The sequence below is a fragment of the Vanacampus margaritifer genome, chromosome 12 (assembly GCF_051991255.1).
Source record: "Vanacampus margaritifer isolate UIUO_Vmar chromosome 12, RoL_Vmar_1.0, whole genome shotgun sequence".
Taxonomy (NCBI): Eukaryota; Metazoa; Chordata; class Actinopteri; order Syngnathiformes; family Syngnathidae; genus Vanacampus; species Vanacampus margaritifer.
Window position 1 is genome coordinate 12,870,183 of NC_135443.1, and position 12,188 is coordinate 12,882,370.

At 40.5% G+C, this 12,188-nt stretch overlaps 2 protein-coding genes across 8 annotated transcripts in view; one reads left to right on the top strand and one right to left on the bottom strand.

Annotated features, from left to right (window-relative positions):
• The window catches only part of ntpcr (nucleoside-triphosphatase, cancer-related), an 84,880-nt gene extending 78,128 nt beyond the window's left edge, over window positions 1-6,752 (bottom strand). For all 3 annotated transcript variants that reach the window (XM_077581952.1, XM_077581953.1, XM_077581951.1), the window contains exon 1: window positions 6,182-6,752. The gene's annotated coding sequence lies outside the window, so the exon portion shown is untranslated. The remainder of the gene's footprint in view (window positions 1-6,181) is intronic.
• LOC144061452 (signal-induced proliferation-associated 1-like protein 2) overlaps window positions 1-12,188 on the top strand; it is a 99,898-nt gene that overhangs the window by 33,919 nt on the left and 53,791 nt on the right. For all 5 annotated transcript variants that reach the window (XM_077581939.1, XM_077581942.1, XM_077581941.1 and 2 more), the window contains exons 2-3: window positions 6,402-8,157; window positions 11,716-11,849. In XM_077581939.1, the coding sequence (XP_077438065.1) occupies window positions 6,651-8,157; window positions 11,716-11,849 (1,641 nt within the window). In that variant the 5' untranslated portion in view covers window positions 6,402-6,650. The remainder of the gene's footprint in view (window positions 1-6,401; window positions 8,158-11,715; window positions 11,850-12,188) is intronic.

The window sequence follows — 12,188 nt, forward strand, 5'->3', positions numbered from 1 at the left end:
ATGCTTGGGGTTTGTCAAAAATGTCCCTGATGTTTTTCTTGGAGAGAATTGGCTTCTTTGCTTGCACATTCAAATTGCCACCATCAAAAATGAGGCAGTAGATTTTGTGAAAATTCATATTTGTGTCATTCTCAAAACTTTTGGCCACGACTGTACGCTATATGGTTTAGCTAAAGGAAGAGCATGGATGTCAGTCAACGTAACAGAAAGAAATGCCCCGGAAATTTAAAACCTTAGATCCAAATCAGGACTTGTACATAATCGTATAATATCTGACATCTGCCACTGTGACCACAGTGTACGCAAGCAGTCATTATATCTTTGCAAGCCAGATGCAATGTAAACTTGTGTGTGCCTGCTGTAAATTAAAACCACCGGGAAGAATTAAAGTGAAAGTCAACCTTAAATATTTCTTGACAATAATGTTATATGTGACCCCACTAGTCTAAACATGACATTCTGATTAACATCACATTTGTGGAATATGAGTTATGAAGCAAAATCCATCTGTTTTTATCTATCTCAATTGGTTATTATCTGAGACCTGAGCAACATTGATGCCATCTTCAGTGGACAGCAAGTGACAAAATGGCCGCCACCTGAGATGGATAAAAACGGCTGGATTTTGCTGCTTAACTCATATTCCACAAATGTGATATTAATCAGAATGTCATGTTTAGACTAGTTGGGTCACATATAACATTATTGTTAAGAAACATTTGGGGGGTTGACTTCCCCTTTAAGTGTCTAGTGGGGTACAGACAATGTTGAGGTCACTTGTCTGTTGTGTATCTGTTGAAATGTTGTTTGGGTGTTGGCGCATGTGTGTTGTTTTTATCAGTGTAAGTAGAATAATGTAAGTTATGGGTCACTTGAAAGTCGATGTACTATAAATAGATACTTCAAAAATCGGATATAGTATGCACTAAATTAGATTTGGGCATTTAGACATGTAGTGTGTATATAGAAATATATGAATTCCCCATGAATGTTTACTCTTCCAGAAGTTTCCACAAGCAAAACACAAAACAAAACAGACATGCTGTATTATAAATAATACTAAAAACAACAGTTCTTATCATTCTTAATATTCTTATTAGTATTTGAAATGTTATCTATAAAATAATTTTTATCTCTTTGACTGCCAAAAACTTACTCGTAAAATCCTATGGAGGAGTGCCAAAGACGTTAAAAGACGTTTTTTTTTAAAAAAAAACAGAGGTGAAACTAACCATTTTCTATTGTTGATTACTGAAAAACGGAATAAGGTAGAAACAAACTTTTTTTTCTGATGAAAGATGAGAGTCCAATCTTTCATTTGGTAGTATGTGTGTTTCCATAGTCCAAACACATACTTTTCTGTGGACCTTGAAAGATCAGTCAAAAATGCTTAAATCGGCTGGCACCCACGGCATCCCTTTTCTGAAAACGTCTGGCAGTCAAAGAGTTAAAATAGAATAAAATAAAAGTCAGCATAACGTCATAGTGTCAGCAGATAATCAGGAAAAATTCTTGTTTCATCCACTCGTTTTAGAGAGAACAAGAAAAAAAAACATAACAGTAACTAACTGCATAAAGAACAGAAAATGAGAGTTAAAAGCACCTTTTGGGTGGGTGACCGACTCCTGCTTAGTCATACTGCAGAAGTGATTAATAAGGAGTTTGTCAGAGCTGGCTGACATTATGTTCTGCTCTGGCAAAGAAAAAAGCCATATCACTGACAGATGAGTATTAATCTCAGGATGGTGGGAAGAATATGTTAATTTTCCTCACTCTGTTTTATTATGTGCCCGGCTTCTAAGGCCACAATGTCGGAGGATTTTTTTTAAGGTCTTGCAGCTCAGATAGACTGATATAACTACCTCTAAAATGATCAAGATGTCATCATGACAACGGAAGATAAAAATGAAATTAGGGACCCATTTGGAGAGGATTTTATTACTACTTTGCTGGAAACGGGGATAAGCAAAAGTGCAATGACTCGATTCACATTGCATCTGACAACGTACTGCCTTTTTTGACATTATCATTATTCAAGTAGAAAGGCCGCCAAAAATATGTTGGGCTGTTAACTTTCATCGTCCTCCCTCAAAACTAAATGATGGAATCATAGAGCAATATTGATGGCTGTTGATCTTTTTTACTGCTCCACTTTCTCATCGTCTTTTAACCTAAAGACAATTACTGCCTACTCTCTGGCTTGGCTTTTTCAAGCAACTTTACGGTGAACTGAGAGTTCAAACGTAATCCATTCCTGGATGCTGGACCTCCCCTGACAATTTCAATCCAATTGTATTTGCCTTATCGTCCTACCAATCCATTTGCATCCTGAATTTCGTCGGATTTGGCAGAGTGATCATCAATCCCAGATCAACTGATAAATTCAGTTTGCCACGGATATAAAATCACGGAATTTTGGGGAGATTCCACAAAAAATTGCGGCCATGACTTCTCCTTTTCTACTTTCAAAATTTTGTGATATGTGTTAGAAGACTATCCTTGTCTTCTGCGTGTTCGTTGTTGTTCAGGGAGAGAGAATGTTGATTTTCTGAATACAGACTGGAGATCGGTGAACAGGTCCTTCGAAGGATTTATTTTACAGAATATTCTGGACACAAGCAAGTTTACAGACAAATGGCTGAAGTCCTCTGACAAGTGTGTAGTTACAGCAGACTCACAGCATTCTTATAGTATCTTGAAAAACCCTCAGAAAACAGCCCCCAGCCCTGAGTTCAATACACATGACGACAGGCGGAAGTAGATAAGACTTTTTACACTTTTACAGCATATCATCCAATACACATTGACTTCAACCCCAGACACTGGCCCATTGATGTGGAAACAGACGAGGTCCTTTAGGCATGATGACATGAGCAGAAATTGCGACAGCACTTACAAAGACACATCCACAGATAAAAGTTTTACTGAGGAAATAAGTCAAGTAAAACAGTTATGACTAAATCTATGCAGAAGACCCTCTTCATATGTAATTGACAGCAACATTGTTATTCTTAGAAGGGGTCCTTGTTTATGCAGATACAGACGCTCCCCACCTTACGAACAAGTTACGTTCCGGACGATCGTACGTAAGGTGAATTTGTTCGTAAGTTGCTTCAGTGCTATATTTTGTATTATAATTTATGTTTAAAGCCTATATAAGTATATTGAAGGTTTATATACAGTAAGTATGTTTAAGGCTTGTACAAGTAATCTGCATTGGTTTGTACTGAAAAAAACTTAATAAAATGGAGAGAATACGTACAGTACTGTACTGTACTACGTATGTTAGAGAGAGAGAGCGAAAGACACACACAGTATGTACATGTACGTAATAAGATAAATAAAATGAAGTTTAACTTACTTTTGGAAGATGTACTCGATGCTTAAGGAGATGATGGAGGAGGAGGAAGAGGAGGATTTTATATCATGAGAGATTCTTCGTCGTCGCTGGAATCGGCTTCAAAAGTTATTTCCTGCTTCATGGGGACCGGCGTTTCTTCCTCCTCCTCCTCGCCACGTTGCTCAGCCTCCAATGAGCTCTCACAGCGCCAATCGTCGGTATTAGCGGCGGAAAGAAGCACTACGCGCAATACAAAATCTAACTTACAGCATTTCTTTCCGAACATTTTTCGACATACTGTACGCGCAGAAATGTTCGTATGTACCGTTGTTCGTAACTCGAATGTTCGTAAGTAGGGGAGCGTCTGTATGTTACTTTGTAGGCCAAAACTGTATGCGAGGCTCCAGATTGTGGTAAACATAGTTAATAAACAACATGGCATTAACTGAGTGTTCCTTCTTGCACTCGTAACCTAGACATTTCGTATGTCAGTACTCTAAACCAAGGCCATCTTCCACATACTCTGTTTTGCTTACATATACAATAGCCATTAGCTAGCTAACATTAGCTAGCTTACATTAGCTAGCTAACATTAGTCTTCCCCGAGTGAGTACTCGTTCATACATTTCCCCCTTTTTCCTTCTATTCTTATTTCTCCATCCAGCCTCATGGTTTGCCAGGCTCTGTGTCTTAAATACAAGCGCACATTACTTCAGTAATAAGGCCCTGAAAAGGAACATAGCCTGCCTACCAACCATCTGCTGCCTCCCTAGCACATGCTGCCACTAAGGAGTGAACAGAAAACGGCCACCTTCAAGTCACACTATCACACAATAGACAGATTCTGCTGACCACGGATCCTGCCACACACTCCATTAGTTGAGGGTGTGGCGCGCTCGAGGTGGAAGCAGACATGGCACAACTGTGTTCATTAATCACTGTCACGAGGAAATAAATTAATAGAATGAGGGAAGGGGAAAACAGACCACCGTGTTCATTGGTTTATGCTGCCTCGTCTCCCACATGAAATAAAAGCCCTCTCACCCTGTCCTGACCCTCCATGGCAACATAAACAAGGGGAAGCAGGCAAATTATTGAGGCTATTTGCCTGACTCTTCTGTGTTCTTTACATCACATTTACTAGCGGCAGGAGACACTTTCAAGGTGCTTTGCTTTCAAGCTTAATAATGATAGATTGACAAGATCAGTTTTTTGTATCTTTGCATGATAGTGATCCAGCTGAGTGTTGGTAGAAATTATATTTGTTTATTTTGTGTGTGTGTGTGTGTGTATTGTGTTTGTACGCGAGATATCAGCACGTCACGTTCTTTGTTGATAGGTTGAAAACCTTTCTTGTACTGTTACCATTGATAAAGCGATTTGCGCAATTCTTGACAGAATGTGAAAATGTGATTGGTGTTCCATTCCTTTTACACGTTAGTAAGACATTTTGTGACTACTTGCTTGCAGTCTTTATCTCTTGTAGATTGGGAGAATATCTAATTTGGGGGGGGATTATTTAAAGAAAGGACAAAAGCAGTTTAATCCCACCATTTTATCCTCATCTAATCCCACTTTAACCAAGCGCCTTTGGCTTTGTTTACTATATGCAGTATTTCATTATTCATCAGATACCAACACTTAACAGACATATTTCCCAAAGCAGTTTTTTTTCCCTCTAAATTGCTGCCACATGACACACTGCTTGTGTTAAATAGTACCAACCATTTGGTACTTGTAAACAAAGCCGTTCAAAGCAAGACAAGCCAATAGAACACGTTTAGAGGCATGCCATGGAAAGATTGATGCTTTTCTAGTTACGATTTGTCAAAATGGGATTTTACTGTGTTTCAGTAATCTATGCACGTGGACAGATATGCTATGGTTATTAGTTCTGGCCCACATTTTCATTCTAAAATTCTCTGTTCCTTTGCTTAATGGTAGATTACACAAAACAACATAATTCAGGTCAACATAGAAACTGGTATGGAGTCAGTTCCTTACTCAATGCCTCATTCACAATTGCCTGTAATGTAGTCAGCTGGGATGGGCTCCAGCCTCCACAACCCTGAACAGGATAAGCGTACATAAATGATCTAGCAAATAGTATTAAGAGGGAGAGGCACAATGAGATTACAGTCCATTTACTTTTTTCGAGACAATATTGTTCCTTTTGTTTATTCTTGGCTGAGATGGGAAGGCTAAGATGAACTTTTCTTGAGTTTATGCTAGCAAAGGGTCATCGGGAATTTTGTCTCATATATTTCTGTTTATAAAATGTGTCATGCCCAATTTAACTCATGGGGTCTTGTTATATTCTTTCAACCAACAAAAGCGTATGAAAACTGTGTTTCAATCTGCAAAAACATCCCTGCTGTATAATTTGCAGATTTGATCCTGCAGGCAGTATCAGATATTTGTACATGTAAACGTCAAGCTGAACATCTGCCTCCTGTTACTGTAATTCACTTCACCACCATCTGTTAGGCATTGGACAAGCTGATATACATCTGTTTAGTCATCAAGCCGTAATTGTACCAACTCCTCTCAAATACTCCAATCAGCTACATTTGGTCATTCGAATTCTAAAACCACTACAACCCTTGATTTCGTTCATTGTAACAGTGTGCAAACATTTTAGGTCAACACAGTGAGCTGCATCTTAACGAATAAGCATCTACTTTTCCCAATGTTTTGTGTAAAGACCCTCCAATGCAACCCTATATATTGTACAACATAACAGAGTACAAACAACTCATAAAAATGAGCCTCCCCAGAAAGCATAGAATCGACTTTTCCCCATGTCAATGGTACTTCATTTATAAAGCGCTTTACACTTACCTACCAATGACACAGCATCAGGAGCAACTGGCGGTTCAGTATCCTGCTCAAGGATACTTCGACGCGGTCACAATGCCATGGGATCGAACCCACTGGGAGACGACCACTCTACCACTGAGCCACGCCGCCCCATGTTACATAATAATGTCCCAAAAGTGTGATTGTGCAGTCGGTGCATGTGTTAATATTTCCCTCTGTGTTTCTGTTCCTTTTTCTTCAGGTCCATCTCTTCCGGCTGTCGTTATACATTGGCGGCAAGCTGTGAGAAAAGATTCCACTCGACGGTGCCTCAGAACTCCTCAGACGCTTGTCCTTCAAATCCAAATGCTGTTTGTCGATTGTTGTGCCAGTGGCCTCCTGTGAGGTATGACAACGGCATCTCAATCAAGAGGCCCCTTCTCCTTCTCTCATCAGTGAGCAGACCACGTGATATCATGAAGAAGGGTCCTAGAAGTCTGCTCTTCAAGATATGAGTATATTGAGCCCGGTGACGGATAATAAATCAAACCTTGTGGGAGTCGTGGGAGGCCCAGAAGAATACCACAGAGGCATGCAGTCTGAGGAATTATTTAGCAGGAAACTCAAAGCCCTCAATGGTAGCATGGGACCACCAGGCTCCAACATGCAGGGCAAACTTGAAGGTCCCGGCAAAACAAATGGTACTCCAGCCATGCCTAAAATGGGCGTCAGGGCCAGGGTAACAGAATGGCCACCAAAGAAAGATGGATGGGATGGACGGCCATCACCAAACTATCAGAGTGTGATACCAATATTTCAGAACGGCCAGCAGGACCATACTGTGGAATTACTTGCGCAAGATGAACCCGTCTGTTTGGAGGTAGACTTCACTGATGACAAGTATTCATTGAGCGACCTCCTTAGTCACTCGCCACTGAAAGGCCTTCACCCTATTCGTCAACGCAGCAACAGTGATGTCACAATCAGTGACATTGATTCTGAAGATGTCGTAGACCAGACAGCTGTCAATCCCAACACCGGCGCTTCTTTACATCGGGAATATGGAAGTACATCCTCAATTGACCGCCAAGGTTTAAGTGGGGATGGATTTTTTACCATGCTCAAGGGCTACCGAGTGGATACCATGGACCACCGCAGTGTACCACCCCTGGGTTTTCCTGAGTTGTTGCGCTGTGATGCCTCCCTCTCTCCCAGTTTACAGACGGCAGCCCAGATCGCCAGGGGGGAGTTTGTCACAATTCCAGGCTATGACTACATAGACAGCTCTCTCCTTTATAGCAGAGAAAGGGAGAAGTCCTTTATGAGGCGTCTCAAGTCAGAGTCATCCGAGACGTCTTTGTTCAGGAAATTGCGGACAATTAAGAGCGAAAGTGATGCTTTGAGACTCTCTCTGGAGGACGATCGACGACCACTCAGCTTTCAGAAATGTTTTGCCCATTATGATGTTCAGAGCGTTCTTTTTAATATCAGTGAAGCTGTTGCAAGCCGAGCTAACTTGAGCCAGAGGAAGAACACCACTACTGGAGCTTCAGCTGCTTCCGCTGTGGGCTTTGCCGGTGTTGGAGTCAGCGTTCTACCGGGACCAGGACCAGGACCAGATCTTGGAGCAGTAGGATGTAGTAGCGGAAATTCTGCCTTCTTTGAGTCACCTCTAGGAAGCAGGGAAGACTTGAACCCAAAGGAGAACTTGGATGCTGATGATGGCGATGGAAAGAGCAATAGCCTCGTGTTAGGCTGTCCGCACTTTCGCAACGAGATCGGCGGTGAAGGCGAGAGAAAGATTTCCCTCTCCAGAGCCAACAGTGCCAACTACAGCGGAATGTCGGAGAGCTGCTCCTTTGAATCCTCGCTAAGCTCCCATTGCACCAATGCAGGCGTCTCCGTACTGGAGGTGCCTCGAGAAAACCAGCCCATCCATAGGGAAAAGGTCAAACGTTACATCATTGAGCACATTGACCTTGGTGCTTACTACTACCACAAGTTCTTCTATGGAAAAGGTAAGAAATTTGCCCAGATGTTTGTCTGCCATTATTGCTATAAATCCACAAGCACTTCCCTCAACCATAGTTTTATTGTGCTAATTTGGGAGTCGATAGTATTTTTATCAAGGGTGTCAAAATTAGTGCGTTCATTTTGAGTTCTTTAACGCCACAAATTTTTTAACACGCGATTAATGACCGCCCCTTACTTGGAAATCTTGTACTGATTTACAGTCGCAACGCAGCAGACACGTCCATGTCAAAATTTAGCAGTAATAAATTTAATAAGGCAAATATTTGTGGAGACTGGGGTCAAGTTGTGTTTTACAATTTTACAAATGTGCAGAATTTCACGAGTTACTTCATGTTAAAGATTAGACAGCTCTTAATATGAAAGGAAAAATGCATTGAACTGTCACCAACGTCTTACAAATGAAAAATTACCACAACACAAGTCAGTAGTATCACACTCGTTTTTTACAGTACAGTACATATTTTTAATTTGATCTAAATTTTATGAATTATACTATTATATTATATATGAATTACTAAAAGATGCAGCCTTATTTCTATTAGTTTAACATTTTTTTGAGAAAAATATTGTAGATATAAATAAAACAGATATAAAATTTGCGATTAATCGTGAGTTAACTATTGAAGGCATGCGATTAATTACGAATAAAAATTGTAATGCCCTAATTTTTACCCTATAAAACTGTTTTTTTAAATCATAGGATTGTGTTTAAAAAAACACACAAAGGTAGAACTAGGTAAAAGGGCAAATTCAAGACCAGCAATTCTATTGACAAGTAGACAAAATAACTTGATATTAGCCTTTTAACCCATTCACTTCCATTGACGGCTATAGATGTTAAAAGAGACATTTTTACTGGGCTGGCAGTGAATCAGGCAGTGAGTTAAGGAGGATCGACAGATGGAATGATGCCATTTCTGACATGCTCATGCGCATTTCATTGTGATAAATGCTTTTGTAACCTTGTAAAATTGCTTTATTTGACATGTTTGCGCTCCAGCAAATACAAGTCAAGGTCATAATTATTCAAAGATTGTTGACACTACAATAATATCATTGAAAATAAACGGCTCATTGGAACATATTTCTTTGAGGAAAAAATCTGTACAGTGGGAAAGCAAGTTCCCCAATGGAACAGCCTTAGCTCATCATATCAGATATCCTGGCGTCCCAGTTATTTGTAGCTACAGGACCAGATGATATTAAGGCGAGAACAATAGCTGGCTTGTGTTGGGTGTATGTTTCTCTTCCTTGAGAGAGACGAGCGGTCATGTCCTCTCTGGATATCGCTCCCAACCTTGCTGAGAAGCTGCGATTGGTCATGTGTAGAAATAAGAGGTGAGTGAGAGGCTGTGTTGCAGCTGTTCCCCATGGGGGGCAAAGGGGGTGTGAGGACCCGTCTTATGAAACTACGGGGTCAGCGAAACCACGCCAAGGTCCCCGATCACCCCATTAAAACACCTGTGAGCATGGCTGTAAATACGCATGCCAGCCCAACCCATCACATCATTATACATATCTGTTTTCTCACTGTCTTAGGATTGGCTGCTCTCAGCAGATTGAATTTCCCAACCTTAAGCCACACAGAAAACAGCTGCTTCACCTTTTAACACTGGCAGATGCCCGAATGACCACAAAAACATGCTCTGCTTTGAATTAAGCTTAGAGTTAGTGTGGCGGTTTGTAACTTCACTCAAAGCCCTCCTGGCAAAGGTTAATGAGATTATTACTGTATGTTTGGATGTGTCATTGAACTTCCCCGGGTTTATCATCCAACCCTTACTCGCCATAGAAATGGTTCTGTTTCTAGCTCACGTAGCATGTGCAGCTGTCACGTTGATTTCTTTTTTCAGCTCTCTTTGTAAAGATAATGCTTTTTCACAGTTTGTGAATGTAGCCCTTGCCCTTTTTACGAGGTGTTTTACCGGAGAGACAAGTCTGTCATCACCCCAGACACACACACACACATGCACAAACAAAGATGCACGTTCACACAAGCATGACGTGGATGCTTTTATCAGCCTGGCTTGCTGAACATTGATCCCACTGATTGCTTAAAGCCATATTTGAATCAGCACGGGTGTTGTTCCCAAGACTGCCCTAATGAACAGTGTTTATTCACAGTCAAAGTCCAGAATCTCTTCCAGTAGAAGTCATTAACTCATTTAGCCATTTTCAGCAATAAAAAGTGAATATTTTGCCTAGAATTTATTTGATAACTTCATTATTTTTCATGTACAATGAATACCTTTAAAAACACACTTTGCCACTTGCTCTCAAGTGAAAATGACATCACAGGTGCTCAGAGCTCAGGTAACGACCAAACGTGGCTCACCTGTTTTCTGGGTTTGATCATGTGACGTTAGCAAACTGAGCCACGATTGGTTGTTACCTGAGCCCTTAGCACAGATGATGTCACTAATGTCATTTTCCTGTCGACAGCTAGTTTTAAAATGTGTTTTTTATGGCTCAGAGTGGCAAAGTGGTTAACCGTCACTTGCCTTCGGTGCAGGTTGGCGTGAGTTTGCTTCCCGCCTGGGACACCATATATGAATATGTTATCAAATTAATTATAGAAAAAATATGTTCTTATTGCTGAAAATGGCAGAATGAGTCAAATGTCCCTTTAAACTAAAGTGTCTTAATACTTTATAAAACACCAAATACATTAAAAAAATAATAATAAAAGTTCAAAGTAGGGATGCACCAATCGATCGGCCCAGACTTCTTTAATTTTAGGGGATCTACTATTTAAGAACGACTTTATGTTCAGCTAAAACAACCCATTCGCATTGTTTCACAGGTATTGTTCAATAACACAAGATTGGAACAGGATTGTCAAAAATCGGGATCGACAGATAAGAGTTTTTAAAGATCGGTGATCGGACAGAAAATTGTGATCAGTGCACCCCTAGTTCAAAGTAAAACGTGATGTGATAGCTTGCGGTGGGAGGTTTGACGTGGCAGGAAGACAAACTTGGGGTGTTATTTGACATGAAAATCCAAGCCATCTATTTTGTAGCCGTTGGCATATTGTCAACACGAAAGTGATGCCAGCCAGTGACATATTATGAAAAAGTGTTGACAAAAAAAAAATAATCCACTGCAATTGACACCATCAGTATGCAGTTGCGTCTATCAACGTTTGACCTCATGCCTCACAGAGTTTTCCGCCTCAATCCACTATCCCTAACAAGCCATGCATTCCTCATATGGAGAACCCTGCCTCACCTCGATACAGTTTATTTATTATTCATGATTAAATGTGCTTTGCGATAGTGGTCGAAGAAATCCATCTTTTTTTTTCTTTTTTTTTTTTACAAGGTTATATATTTCTTTAACATCAAACCTAAGAGCTCCTATGTTCTGATTATGAGTGAATCAATTTGAAACCTTTAACAGTATTATAATGCAGTGCATCTCCAGAGACATTTTGTCAAAGCAAAAGCTCTGGAGTCTTCACGGATGCCCGAGAAAGGTCTGGAATACACGTCAACGCTGAAATTAATTTGGTCTTTTTTTTTTTTTTAATGTGTTCCCAGAGCATCAAAACTATTTTGGTGTAGACGACCATCTGGGACCTGTGGCTGTCAGCGTCCGCAGGGAGCGGCTGGATGACGGAAAGGAGAAAGATGGAATGCAGTACAACTATCGAGTCACCTTCAGAACCAGTCAGGTAAACATAATGCTCTGATGTTTTTTTGTTTCCGCGTGGTTTCGTGTCATAAATCGGACTGGAACTTTTACAGATCCATGGTAGAGACACCTACTTCCTGTCAGAGTATTGACCTGTCTTCTGAACATGCTTTTAAATGCAATTCCTCACGCTGCCTTCAGCAGAACATGTTTGAGTGAGTCACTGAGATAATTTTTTTCCAGTTCAAGAGTGTTCTCAGATGAAATGAAACCTCAACTCTGAAAAGGTGACAGAGAGAGAGAGAGAGAGTGTAACCATGTCTGATAACGCTTTATAGTGGATACAATAATAATAAATGCCAGGGCGTGTGCATGTGAC